General features: G+C 31.6%; 1 protein-coding gene across 1 annotated transcript; it reads right to left on the reverse strand.

Annotated features, from left to right (window-relative positions):
• Nucleotides 1–1,846: 1,846 nt before the first annotated feature.
• On the reverse strand, nt 1,847–13,718 carry LOC111024673 (uncharacterized). Its single transcript, XM_088125270.1, has 15 exons — nt 13,581–13,718; nt 8,097–8,252; nt 7,862–7,982; nt 7,104–7,196; nt 6,575–6,659; nt 6,359–6,410; nt 6,213–6,233; nt 5,964–6,017; nt 5,612–5,662; nt 5,422–5,490; nt 5,269–5,334; nt 4,741–4,779; nt 3,495–3,617; nt 3,281–3,373; nt 1,847–2,170 (listed from the first exon to the last, which is right to left on the reverse strand). Exons 1-15 carry the CDS (start codon nt 13,716–13,718, stop codon nt 1,985–1,987), a joined length of 1,347 nt encoding a protein of 448 aa, XP_087981396.1. The 3' UTR covers nt 1,847–1,984.
• Nucleotides 13,719–14,990: the final 1,272 nt, after the last annotated feature.

The following is a 14,990-nucleotide window of genomic DNA, read 5'->3' on the forward strand; positions in this document are numbered from 1 at the left end:
TTCCATTTCCAATTTGCTCTAAAACATAAAAAAATCAATATCTTCTAAATACTTTTCTTCACAAATCGTCGAGGTAAGTATTAGTAATCTTCATTGTAATTTTTTTAGTACAATAAGTGGAGGTGAGAGATTGAACTCGCAACCGCTTGATTGGAGATATATACCAATTACCGACGAGCTTACTCGCTTTAATATATAAGGTTTAAAATGGATATTTAATGCTTTAATTGGTTTACTCGTGTTCGGTTTTAATGTTTGTTGTTTTTTTTTTGAGCTCTTGTAAATTAAAATTTTTAGTCCTTATCCCAGCATTATTTATTTAGTGTTTTTTAGTACAACCAATAATCCTTATTCCAACCTTGTTTTGGGATGAAAGATTCGTAAATATGTTGAAACAAAAAGATCCGACAGAGAAATGAGAATCTTTCTTGAAGGCTGGCACAATTTCATTATTCATGAATGTGAAATAATGCAATTGTTAAATATAAAATTAAAGATATTCTAATTTACAAAAATAACCCTTAAAATGTCTACACTTTCTTTTATTATAATTTATAAAAAGTTAAAACATTTAAAATGGCAGACTTATGGACCACGTCTTGGGTGTCGTAGTCCCACTAATATACATATTTAATATTTGGGTCTGATCCCTCATTTTTTATATATTATTGCATTTTGGCCCTACCTTTTAAATATTCTATTGTAACCCTATTGATGCTGAATTATGCTAAACCATCGAAGATCGACTTCAAATGAATTCAGACAAGTTAAGATGTCGGAGGAAAGACTTGCAGAAAGGAATAAACACTAGAAAACTCAAGTTAGTTCGAGTTCAAACTAATAGCTTAACATCGTGTTGATAGTAAAAGACAAGTTGGTTTATGATCGTTCCAACCGGTAGTTATATGGTTGTCAGACTATTGGCGACATCATCTCAAATCCGTTAGGTGCCCTAATTAAGACTTCTTTGTTACATTCCACCTGATACACCTAGCTCGAATTGTTCGTTAGGTGGTAGAGTTCCACGTGGTGTGTCGGCTTTTACCCTCCAAAAAATTCTTAAACTTTCATATATACTTTTTTTTGAATCCTTAAATTTTGCATGAAAATAATTTTAATTATTGATGTTAATTTCGGGATGAATTTACCTAAATAACATGAAATAAATATATATTTTAAATATGGTAGAGAAGGTGAGATTTTACGAAAAATAGTATAATCTAAATCAAATTCAAACTCGAATTTACTATAAAACAATACAAAAAAAAAAGAAAAAAAAACAAATGAAAATGCTGAAAAGTTGTGCGACATTTTTTAATATACTAACTTGATGCTGCATAGTGTATTTATCTAATTTTTTCAACTAAATCCTTTTGCAAATTTTTTTTTTGAACGTTTATAGATCTACCTTTGTCAAAATGAGCATAGTTCAACGGTAAATGACACATATCTCCAATCAAGAAGTTGTGAGTTCGAACAAGATAGACCTACATTTAGAATCAAACTCAATTTTTTACACCCAATCACTCTTTCTTTTGTGGCCAATTCTACTCAATGCCCGTAAATATTATTTCGGCCTACAATCATCTTCTTTGTCGATAAATGTCACCGTCTTGCCACATTGAATAATGTTTTCTAAATCAGGAACGTTATTATCATTTTTGAAAAGAAACACCATTTCATTAAAGAAAGTATATGTAAGGAACAAGCAACGAAAGAAAAAAAGGAGAGTAATTAAATGAAAGCACTCCAAAAGTTTAGAACTTAAAATTTCCGCTTTATAAATTTTAGATGCTCAAAATAGAAATCGAGTCCAAACCTTCCATAGACAAGAGAAGAAAACCCCTTTTTATTTAACTATATAAAGTCTGTTTCTAAAGAAACAGAAGATCCCCATGGGCTTACAATACATTAATACATCACATTATATTACATGTACATCCATTCATAGAAGAGAAACAAGGTTTTCGAAGGCTGCTTGTGACTAATTACAAGGCATTGGCATGGTTGAGGGCTGCTGCTGATTCCAGTCCACCAAGAAAGGCACCACAAACTCACTCAAAGTTTCATCAGATGCTTCAGCATGAGCTCCTGGTACTTGCTCAAATCTCACTCTTCCCACCTCATTCAAACTCCTCAACCCAATCCAATCCTCTTTATAAAGATCTATCTGCATATTATGTGCCAAAAACCAAGTTAAATTATAAGTTTCGTCTTTCAACGTTAAGGATTGTGTATAATAGAGGTTCTAAAACCTTAAGGGCCGTTTCTAAACTTTCAACATCGTGTCTAATCAATCTCTCAACTTTGAAGTGTCTAATGGGGTCAGTGTGTTGACATCCATAAATGGATTAAATTTACCATAACCTATGAGTTTAAGCTTTTGGATCGAGTGATGGTTCATTCATGTTAAGTTCAAAAAACTAAAACGAGCATCTGATTCAAAAATAGGATCTGGTTAAAATCCATGGGCCAAAAGAACCACGATCTTGAGGGGACATGTTAAGAATTCCGCATTGAAATAATTAAGAACACCTCACAAAAATTTATAATATGCCTGAGCTACTCTTATTATAGTCAATTAATTTTAAGATCGAACCTCATTGGTACGTATTGAGACGGAAGCCTAAAAATATTGATATAGTGAACTTTGTTGGGGTTGCAAGGTATACAAATAAAGTCCCACATTGATTAGGGAATGGGTGATCATAATATATAAGAGATGACAATTATCTCTATTAATACGAGACTTTTGGATGAAGCCAAAAGCAAAGCGTCTTCAACAATTGTTGATCTAATAGTAGGGTCCTGGCTTATGACATATTTTAAATTTAAAAAATTTATTGTTTCTTATTTTGTCATTTAAGAAATATGTGTAGAAAAAACATCTGTTTTTAAGTTTTTTTCCCAAAATGTATTTTTTCAAGTAAAGCATTCAAAATTCTAGAAAGAAAAAACAAGAAATAGTTGCCAAATACATGTTTGTGTACTTTTTCAACATAAAATAGAATAGAAATGACAACCAACTACTCAACAGACTACTTGAAAAATGAAAAACAATAAACAAAAAATAAAAAACAGAGAACTTTACAAAAACATATCCTCTGTCAACTGCTCAGACTACTTGATGATAGTTGATAATCACCAAAGAATCAAGTTTAATTTTTTTTACTTCATTTTTTCTCCAGCAATTTGATTTTTTTTCTTCTTTTTGTTGGGTCTATATTTTTTCAAAAGTACTTTTATGGAGTCTATCGAGAAGATTATAAAGTGCTTCTACCTCTTGTGCAGGTAAAATTCCTTCAGTGCTCCCATCTTTATAATATCCAAACCATGCAGATTCTTTTGGAATCAAAACGTTCTCGTTCTCATTCTATTCAATTAAAATAAAACATGAAGATTAGAGCTTGTAAATATAGCATAAAACTAAAAAGATGATAAGAGATGTACTAGGTTTATAATAATTAATAACCAAAAAAAAAAAAAAAACTTACTGCAAGAAGCACCAAGTTGTGCAAGCTACTAAAACGCTCCTTGTAAGTCGAGTTTCTTTCTCCTGGACGTTCATTGTTGAGCTTGGGAAGGAATCTAGAATACTTCAAATATTCCTCAATTTTCTGAAAATTTCATTTATTAATTCATTAATCATCACTAAATTCAATAATACAAAAGATTAGATATATCTATAAAGGATTGCAACCTTTCATCTTAAACATATGGCTCAATCACTCCTGAACCCAAAAAAGATTATTTAATATATTTAAGATGGTATAAGACCATGAAATCCTGTGTTTGAAGTACCCTTGTACTGTCGTTTCCTCCGTGTTTAATATTGATTTTCACTCGTTGGACTTTGTGCAAATTTTCAACACCCATCAACTTAAGCTTTTGAGTCCAGGGATATGATTTATCATGTCTAAAACAAAATAGCCACACTCTAATTATAAATCAATATTTTGATGCAACCAAGTCTCCTTTAATTCCTTACAAACAAATGGCCTTTAATCTTTTTATTTAATTTTTCTTTCCAAAGAGGCTATTGAAGTTAGAAGGGATTTCAAACCCTTCATAGATTCTTTATATTCAAGGTTTGAGTCTAGATGTTTATATATTTTTAATTTTTGATATTTCGATTGAGATACTCATAAATGAATTTAATTTATCCAATCTATCAGTTTAAGCTTTTGGGAAACAGTTATTTTAGTTTTTGTCATTCTTCTACCGTCAATTGTTTAATATGTGTGTGAACTCAACAAAAAGGAAAAAAAAATAGTTTAACAAATGGATGACATGACTCTAAATGTGTACTGGTGTGTTGAATGGGCATATATATAGTTTCGTGTTTTTAGTACAACAAATATAGGATTTAGACCTCTAACCTTAAGAGAAAGAGTAAATACCTTATTATTGAACTATACTCGATCATATTGTTGACATGTATTGAAGCTACATAACATAAGTAGGCTAAGGTAGAGTATTATATTTCAAATACGCGATCCATTTTTACTAAAAAAAGAAGGGTTTATACTATATTATTTAGGGCTATATGACTTGAATATATGCCATGATCCGCAGGTTAATAAACATAGCTCAAGTGCACACAAGGTACATCATCTATATAATGGTATACAATAACTATAATGATCAAAATGATTATTTTTGAATGTTCAAGATTAAAATATATATTACGAAAAGTTGATAGCTACTAAGATAAGATTTAAACCTTAATTATTTACTTACATTTGGGAGTTTATAATAGGTGGCAGCAGCAGCAAAATCCTATATATAAATAATACCAAGAAAGAAAGTGTGAAATTAAAACACAGGCTTTAGTCAACTATGCAAAAATGACCATAAATCAAAAGGGGAGGAGGAGACAATTATCCCTTAATTAGTTTGTCTTAGATAACAAAAAAATATATAAAAATTTGAGAATTTAAAGTGTTATTCTTTTTATTTTGCTATTAATGGTGGTTTCAGAATTTGCGTTCAGAGATTTTTTTTTTACTAACTATTACATTTAAAATAACCGCAAATTAATTCAAAGTTAAAGAAAAATGTAACTTAAACAATTAACCTCTAAATTATTGACAGTCTTTAAGACTCTGTAAAATTAAAATTAAAGTTATATAAAAAAAAAGGGATTTTGTCAACAATTAGTCTAGAGAGATGAGAAATGTATATATATAAATTGGAAAAGAAATTCTCCTATTCAAAACATTAGGATATACATGTAAATATAACAAGAAGAAATTAGAAGATGCTTACTTGGCCTTCTTCTGTATAAACTATGCCATTGAACCAAGCTTGGATCACTGGGCATAGAATTCCAAACTGATAATAGATCAATAATTATATTTAGATTGGCAAAAATGATATATAATAAGGAATTAACGATAGAGAAAAATGATTTTGTCTTACGATATTTTCACAAAAAGGAATAGCTGCAACACCAGCCTGAGGACCTGCCAGAGAAATAAAATTCTTAACCTATTCCAATTTTTTTTTTCCAAAAAAGAAAAAAAAAGAGTAAAAATAAAAGAGAGAATTAGAAATCTTGTGATCTAAATATGAAAACTAAAAAAAAAAACTTGAAAGCCGAAACACTTACAGGAGGTGCTCCTTCACAGAATTGTATTAGTCCCCTTGCTATTAAAGTACCCTATTAATTTCATAAAAAAACAATAGAAAAATAATGAGAAGTTGTTTTAATACAAAACATTTATAATTAGTAAATAATATATATTGAAATTTTATTTTCAACAGTTAAATTATCACATAATTAAGTCAAAGCGAATCTAACTCAGCCATAATTGGCATATACATCCAAGAGATTGTGAGTTCGAATCCCCTAAAAAAAGAATTATTACATGATTAATGACATATATTGTATCATTTTTCTTCTTCTTATTTTCATTTTGTTATTTCTATTAATTTGGAAACAAACGTATAAATTTAATTACCTGAAAAACAGCAAAGATATTGAAACCCTCCCTTAAGTATTCTAATTCCTTCACCTGTTTTTGAACATAGAAAATGAGTCTCTCATCAAAAGATATATATATTTTTTTAAATAATCCACGAAAAGTTAATAGTACAACAGTTAAAAATGATGCGAGGTCCATCAAATAAAATAATAAATTATGTAGAAATGAGCCCGAGGAATATAGAAAATAATAAAATATGACAGTTGACAAACTAAAATACCACACCTTGTCACAAGCAATTTGTATCTGCACCAAGTAAAAAAATGAAAAAATAAATCAACAGTTTTACATCAATACATCTAAATTTCAAAGAATATTAGCTCTTATTTTTCTCTCTTTTTATTTAAAACAAAAGAAAATTAATGTGTAACCTGGTCGAGAATGGGCATAGAAAAAGCATCGTCACTCCCATTACCAATTTCTCTATAAGGCAAAGAAATGGAATAACATCTTTAATATATATATTTCGTAAAAAATAAAATAGTTCAAAAATATTTTATTAATAATCTTTCTTAAAAATCGTAGGTCTAAATTTATATCTCTTTCTTTGAATTAAAAAAAAAGTTAAAAATGAAAATTAAACATACATGCATTGGCCTCCAACACCTGCCGCACCCTTCAAGTATGAAACAGTGTGGATTGAATTGTCCGATGAACATACATCAAGAAGGCCTATAAAAATGAAACACATTTTTACATCTTATTAAACATGATATTTTGACGGTGGATTTATTCTTTAACTAATTAAACTATATTCAAATTGACAATAGAAAAGAGTTATTATCTAAACATATTATAGAAAAATTACACTTGATCACACAATGCCAAAATATTATTATTCACATACGTTATTTTAAAAGAGAAACAACTTTTAAACAAAAAAAAGTCCTCCAACAACAGTAAAAATTTTAACTTAACATAACTCAAAAGGTTAATACATCATAAACTTTATTAAAACAAGAAAGGATATATAGTAATTATTCCATCATTTTTTCATTCTGAAAAGCAAAATGTTAAAGGGAAATATTGTAATGTGTTTTTAAGTAGCTTGTGTTATTTCTCAAACTATAGTTTTGGTTACGACGCCTAAGAAACAAATATAGAAACATACGATACCGTGTAAGACCACGGAGGGTAAAGAATGAGAAGTCGAGACGAGAGGGCAAAGAGGAGGAAGAAGAGGGAGAGGGAGGTGTGAAAAGTCATTTGCTTTAATTTTGAGTGTTAGAGGTTTTGTAGCATGCAAGATGGCTTTTTATAGGAGAAGCTGAGGCCATCTTGCATGCTCATATTACAATTGTTCCAAACAAAAGCTTCCAATTTATTAAAAACATATACAATGAAATAATTGGATAACTTTGGGACCATTTGATGTCCATCATATTTTTATAGTTAAAAAATTACTTTATCTACTTTTAGTGGTTGCTTGAGCTTTTTTAGTTTTTTTTTTTTTTAAATTCTAAAACTTTTATTATGTATTATTTGTTTAGTTTTAGGGTTAACACAAGTTTGGCGATCAATTTCGTCTTGTATTTAATTTTTTTTAGTTAGTAAATAATCTTTTAAAGTTGTGTCAATCAACTTAGTTTTCATATATCTAGTTAAATAAAAATGACAAAATACATTTTTGATCCCTGAAATTTGGGATATGTATCTTTAATCTTTGAAGTTTCTAAAGGAACATTTTTAATCGCTAAAGTTATGAAATTGTTGTAAATGATACCTGAAATAATACTTTGATGGTTAATTGACTAACTTCAAGATGATTTGATTGTTAAATTGCTTATTGTAATAACTGATCTATATCATTTAAATAATATTTTTATGGTAATTGAATTATCTTCCTCTCTTTCTCCTTCCTCCCTCCTACGAACTTCGCCGCCGGCCACCTCTTCGCCCTCGCTCGTCTGCCACCAACCTCTTCATATTGTCGCTCGCCCGCCGTCCTTGCTGGCCGTCCCTCCTCCATTTCAGATCTGAAAGAATATTCCAAATCTGAAATGAAGAGAGAGGAAGATAGCCCTCCATGGAAGACTCTAGCTACTATTCCACATGGAAAGTTTCAGATCTAAATCTAATTCCACAAATTTCATATATATATAGACACACCCTCTCTGTTGATGTTGAATTCTGTTGAGCTACTAGGATTAGCTTTGATGAACCTGAACGAACTATGGATGTTGATGTTGAATTCTGTTGAGCTACTAGGATTAGCTTTGATGAACCTGAACGAACTATGGAGGAGTGAGTTCTACGAGGAACGACCTTCACAAAAAGAGCAAACATTCTAATGTCCAAGTAAATAAGGGTTCAAGCTTAGTAGGTAATTTTCATATAGAATTACGTATCTGAATCAGAGAAATGACGTTCCTTTTATAAGTAGCGTGGGAGGACAAGTTCGTTGGAGTCGTTCCAAAAGGAGGTTTGGGATGGTTATGGGTTGTCGGGTCAGAGGTTGGAATCCTTAGGTTGGTTGAGGTGAACTTAGTGATTCTCCTACTTGTTTGATCTCAGCTAAGTCTCAAGAGTAGGTTGGTCTGCTTTCTTTGGTTTGTTAAGTTGTTTGGGTGTTGTCGAGCTAAGATGATTGGTCCACGTGTCAGGTTGAATTCTACTCTCCAAATATACCAAAAGTTAATTTATGATTTTTTTTTTAATAAATTTAGGATAAATTTTGGCGTTAAGATTTTTGGTAAACTATATAAATCACATAGCTATATGCATTGCTCTCACAAAATTTAAAATATTATTAAAAATCGAACTCTCAAACTTACCTAACTATCAAAATTGGATGATACTATTTTCATCCGATGAATGAAAAATTTATTTATCAAATACTAAAAAAACAATGAAAAAGGTGAGAGATAAAAAAGACAAACGAAAAGGTGCTTCTCTTAAGATTAACACATATTTTTTCACAAAATTTTTCGTCTAAATTAAGGAGGAAGTTGTTGGAATTAGTTGAAGCAGTTGTAATATATATAATTGTTTTAGAATATTATATAAGAGAATTTGAACCTATAAAAAACAATACTAAAATATTATCACTTGAGTTATATTAAAGTTGAATATTAAATATTCAGATTACCTAACATATATTTTAAACCGATTTGAAAGACAATTCAAGTATAGGTTTGTAAAAAGAAATATAGTGAAACAAAAGGTTTTTATTTATTTATTTAATGGTTGAAAAGGAGAACACAAAAGCTTTCACGCAATTTGCACTAAATAATTAGCCATACAGTTTTTGTAATAAATTTTTAAATCTTATTAATTTGGTCCAAATAGACTAAGGTAATTAAGAGGGAATAAGTTCAAATCCCATGATGGCAACCTACCTTAGGAATATATATACCAATAAATGGATTTATGATTTTGTGTGTTGTTTTGAACCCTACCTAAACCCTATTTTTTCCCTAGATTTTTTTTGGTACGGTTTAACCCTTTTGAAACACACATTAAGATGACGCCCATTCTTTTAGATAAACTATTTTGGTAATGACTAATCTCATTCCTATTGAGTTATCGATTTCGGTTTTGAACAATGCTCCCTTCCAAAAACTCATTCCTTGATGAACTATATAGTTTTGTACTGCTTAACTTGTTTTTTTTATATGCGGATATAATATCTAGTTTAACTAGTTTAAAAATGTTATCTCTAGATGAAGAAATATTAGGGTCTTTTGTTTGTGTGGTGCAAAATTTAGGTGAATAAATATCCTCTGTAGACTGCAGTTCTGGTTTTTCATAGTCCATATTGTCAAAGATTCAAATGTGATTGTTGTGGTACAAAATTTTGGAGTGGATTTTTGTATATATGCAGATATAATATATATCTACAACTAGTACCAATTGGGTAGTTATAGGAACTCGATAGTCGGATATATTTTATATTTATTGTATAGGTTTATCTTGTAATTGTATTTGATTGAATTTGCTAGGTTAATGTTAAAAGGATTAATTCATAATAATGAAACATGTGGTAGGGTGTCTAAAATTGATAGAATAGGTTTTCGATCTTTGTTTGTTAATTGAGGATTGATGTAACACTATATAAGTTTATATCCAGATGTCTCTTATATCTATCATTAAGTATCAAATTGCAAAATACATTCTAGTTCCGTTGCTAATTTTTGTTGCAGCTGAAAACTTCCTAATATTACTTTTATCGTCTGAAGACATGACTGAAAGATCAGAAAATTGAACCATTGAGACGGACAAAATGTAGAGTGCTGTTGCCTTCTAAGGGTTGGTTCAGCAGAAGATAACAGATCTACGCTATCTAGTGTTTAAGATTTTGATGCTCCAACTTTCAACTTGTTATCACAACTTTAAGTATTGACACTATGTACTGGATTACATTTGAGTTTTTGGTTAGTTATTATTTCCTTTGAGGCTAGATATAGTCAATATGACTCACTATGACTTCTTAATTGTGACTTCACTTGATTTGATATATTGAAAGATTTTTCGTCAAACTACTTAAGTTATACTACACAAGTCATTTATGAAATTACTTAACTGTACTAGACTACACACTTGGTGTCTTGATACTGTCAAAGACTTCACTCTGTTTTTTTTTTAGTCCATAATTTCAAAGATTCAAATGTGATTTAGGTGTGAATTCTTGTATATATGCAGATATAATGATATATATCTACAACTAAGTACAAATTGGATAGTTATAGGAACTCAAAAGTCGGATATATTTTATATTTTCATATTGGTTTATCTTATAATTGTATTTGATTGAGGTTAATGTTATAAGGATTAATTCATAGGTTAATTTACTAGAGCTATTATCCATTAATAGGTTAATTTAATGGTCTCACCTAGTAGCTTGACTCACCTACTAGTTTAAATATCAAGTACTTGTGACTCTAGTGTATTGAGTTTCTTCAAAATTCAAACCATAGATACATAAAACGATAAAAATTGCAACTACGGCAAACAATTATTATTAAGAGGGTTGTTTACTATGTACCCATATATTAAAATGTTTTAGCTGGATATATGATAGTATATAATCCGTTGTTATTTCGTAATTGTAACAATTAAAAAATAGAATGGAAAGCAATGTAATAATAATCTATAAAATATAGTTTGACATGATAAACCAAAAATAAACCAAACCGTGAGTAGCAATAAAAAATTTGAAGCAGTAGCCAAATTTAAAGTTTTGTGAGTAGCAGTAAAAGGATTCAATGTATTGCTTTAGTTTAGTTGCAATGGCCGAAACCCTAATCCACTCTCTACCATCCTATCCTTCCCAATTTCTAGTTCCCAGGTAAACTTTCTATACTTACTTTTCAACTGCCGAATTTGTATCTTTTTGTAATTAATAATAATATTGATAAATCGTGGGAACAAATATTTTTGAATGAGTGAATCAACGGATTAGTGTTGAAATTGAGGCCCACAATAATTAAATGATTATGATTACAATTTAGGGATTTAAAATGTTTAAGATTTCAAAAAAAAAAAAAATTATAATAAATATAAATACAATAAATAAGGGTAAAATCGATATTATAAAAAACAGAAATCTAAAAGTGTAAAATTGAAAAACTTTAGACATTTGTGAAAATAAGTTTTTAAAAAAACGTCCGAAGACATTATCTTTTTTTTTTATATTGTGGAATCGTTGCATAATGACGACAGATCTAAAATTTTATATTATAAAGTTTTGATATATTAGTCTATATATTTTGATTATTAGTTTGTTGAATAAAATGTGAACTAATTTCAGAAGATACTCATATAACTAGAATATATTCTATATTTTGAATTTTTTACAAGGCATGGACAATTTAGAATTGAGAGAGAGACAAAGTAGATCACAAAAGAGGCTACGACTCGTGTACTTATCCCATCCAATAACTTCAATAATTTTCGAAATTCTGCGTATACCTTATAATGTTGAATTGATATGAAATTAATGATGTAGAGTATATTTTCAATCTATATATGTTGCATATACATTGTTTTAATATAGATGCTGCCAGAAAAAAAGTCAAGAAAACAAATGTTCCTTGTTATCGATGAAAATGTTGAGATATGCCGAAAATAAATGTTAGTTGCACCGTTATTTGAGAAAATTAATAAATTGCAACAAAACTAGGAGCGAAAATGACGAAAAATTGAAAAAAATAAAAATTTGTTAACCATTCGAAAGTTTGAAACCGCAAAGTAACGATGGCTGGATGGGTGGGAGATAGACAGAAAAGAAGATATAAACAAGGGAATGAATCGTAAAAATCATGGTAATTGAAGAGGAATTTGGAAGGCTTAAACAAACCATCGAAGTCCACTTTAAGTATTGAAGAAAGAAAAAAAACATTTTTCATTGACATTGATTTAGACACTTATGTTTGACCTAAATGTCGTAAATTTGAATCCCTACCACCACTTGTTGTACTAAAAGAAAAGAAAGTGAAAAAGTCCATCTAAAATACTACATTGTTTTGGATCTAGGGCACAAACAACATTCATGAAAGACTATATAATAAAAGCTGGACATATATAGTTTGATATGAATAGATTGTTAATTTAACTCGTGGGAGAAATTAAGTCTTTTGAAATATTTCAATTTCAAATGGTAAAGTTGTATCAATATTATTGATGTTGGGATTTTGACTTCCTTTGTTCTCACTAAATACGCACCAAACTTGATGATCACGGGATCAGATATCTGCAAAACCGAGCAACCCTAAACCGATGTGACTTCAGTCACACGGGCTCCGATGCTTAAGTCAGCGATGGGAGAATTAATCAGTAAAGTAATTATGGTGTTTTGCTTACCTTTAGGGTTTAGCCAGTAGTTCTATTTATAAGTATTCTTGTGTTCTAGAACCTTCTAGCTGAGCCCATATAACTTTAGTGTTGTTGGATCACACATACTTATGGACCGAGGCACCTCAACCAATGAGAGAGGAGGGAAGGTGGGCCCGACCAATGGGCCGTGCACTGCTTGGCGCCGAGCAGTGGTCGGGGCCGAGCCCTGGTCGGCTCGGTCTTCCCTTCGTTGTTGCCTGGTTGGGCATCTTTGGTCTGGAGAGGCCCATTTCTTTGATCGATTTTTATCTCATAACAGTTGTCCCCTACTCTCAAGATGGATGATGAGTGGCAGGACAATGTCGAGACTTCTATTTTGAGAGTTCTTATTGCCTGGTTGTATCATCTAACGTTTCCAACCCATTGAGCTTCTACCAAAGGTTTATATCCAGTTTTGGATTCTTACCTATCCAACTTTTGCTATTGGTTTTTACCTTGAGTTTGCCAACTTTGTTTTGTCACTACCACCCTTGGGTTTTTAACCTATTTTGCTTTTGCCCATGATTTTTTACCCTGAGTTTAATCAACACCCTTGGGTTTATAACCTATTTTGGCTTTGGCCAAATGGTTTTATACCTTGGGTTCGTTTCCTTGATTGGTTTGACTTGTCTGCTTTCTGTTTCAACCTTGCTGGGCCTGTACGCATGTCTTTTTCAGCACCTTTGAGATTCTCTTCCCTAGTTTCACTGACTGGCTTCTAGCTTATCGACCTGCTTCTAGGTTTGTCCCAGTTCGAGTTCCTTGACCATTGTTACTCACCTGCCTCCTACTTTCACATGATTTGTGAATCCATGGTGGTAGGTCCTGCTCCACTTGTGGTTCGCTCGGACTCCATCGGAAGAGGCAATATCTTCCTTTAGTTTCTTTTGAGATGACATCTCCATCTTTTCGGACCATCTGGGTAGCTCCTTGTCTTTTATCAAGATCTACTCGAGTGGAATTGTTGTTGGGGTATACCTCTCTAGAGTTTATCGTTGAAGTAAGCCACATATATTTTTTTTTAGGTCCTCCATTGATTTATGCTTTATAATAAGCAAGTTGGCCACATGTCCACTCTTATTTCTTCCTCCAAATGCCCTAGCCAATTCTTTGAAGAAGAAAATTGATTTCCTCTTCAATTGTTGAAACCAGACGCGGGTCGTGCTGGTTATTGCGAATGAAAATACCTTGGCTCTGATGACCTTTGTCACTCCGTAGATGTCCATCCATTTTCTGTACGCGTTCAGGTGGCTGGTAGGATCTGTTGAGTCATCGTACTCTCTGATAGTAAGAAATTTTGAACTTCAGAGGGATTATCTCTTCCCCAAGTGGTGTATCTGCCTGATCCATTATCTACTCAGGATCACATCTTTTCGTTTTTTGCTAAGCTCCTGTGCTTTCTCTATCTGCTCGTATCGGCTAAGTGGCTTTTTATTGCCAAGCAAGATTTCTCGAGACCTGGTCAGCTTTCTTGGTTGCTTCTACTGTTGTGGGCTGCTGACTTCTAATGTCGTGCAGTTATTGGATCTGATTCGCAGAAGAGACTTGGTCAGCAGAGTAGACCTGGTCGATGGGATTTTGGCTTCCTTGGTTCTCGCCAAATACGCACCAAACTTGATGATCACAGGATCGGATACCTGCAAAACTGAGAGGCCTTAAACCGGTGTGACTTCAGTCACACAGGCTCCGATGCTTAAGTCATCGATGAGAGAATTACTCAGTAAAGTAATTAGGGTATTTTTGCTTACCTCTAGGGTTTAGCCAGTAGTTTTATTTATAGGTATTCTTGTGTTCTAGAACCTTCTAGCTGAGCACATATAACTCTTTGTTGTTGGATCACAGGGACTTATGGACCGAGGCACCTCAACCAATGAGAGAGGAGGGAAGGTGGGCCCGGCCAATGGGTCGAGCCTTGGTCGGCTCGGTCTTCCCTTCGTATTTGCTTGGTTGGGCCTCTATAGTCTGGAGAGGCCCATTTCTTTGGTCGATTTTTCTCATAATAAATATTTACCTAATTTAGTAGTTTCATCAAATTAAATTTTAGAATTAGACAAGCTCCTACAATTCTTTTCAATTTATCCTATTTCTTTGCTTTTAAGTTTCAATGGTTTCTTTTTTCGATTGGAATATTATCTACAACAAGGGATAATTTTCTTATCCTCCTACTATAACTCTTATTTACTTGATGGT

Source organism: Momordica charantia (genome assembly GCF_013281855.1).
Source record: "Momordica charantia cultivar OHB3-1 chromosome 6 unlocalized genomic scaffold, Mcharantia_2.0 BLBB01000006.1, whole genome shotgun sequence".
NCBI lineage: Eukaryota > Viridiplantae > Streptophyta > Magnoliopsida > Cucurbitales > Cucurbitaceae > Momordica > Momordica charantia.

Excerpts from the sequence above, each read along its gene's own strand:
- LOC111024673 (XM_088125270.1), bottom strand. The coding sequence starts at position 13,718 with ATGGTCCGAAAAGATGGAGATGTCATCTCAAAAGAAACTAAAGGAAGA. Across the intron at positions 6,411-6,574 it reads GGTGTTGGAGGCCAATGCAT|AGAAATTGGTAATGGGAGTG; the intron begins GTATGTTTAATT and ends TTTGCCTTATAG. Across the intron at positions 3,618-4,740 it reads CCTATTATAAACTCCCAAAT|AAAATTGAGGAATATTTGAA; the intron begins GTAAGTAAATAA and ends TGAAATTTTCAG.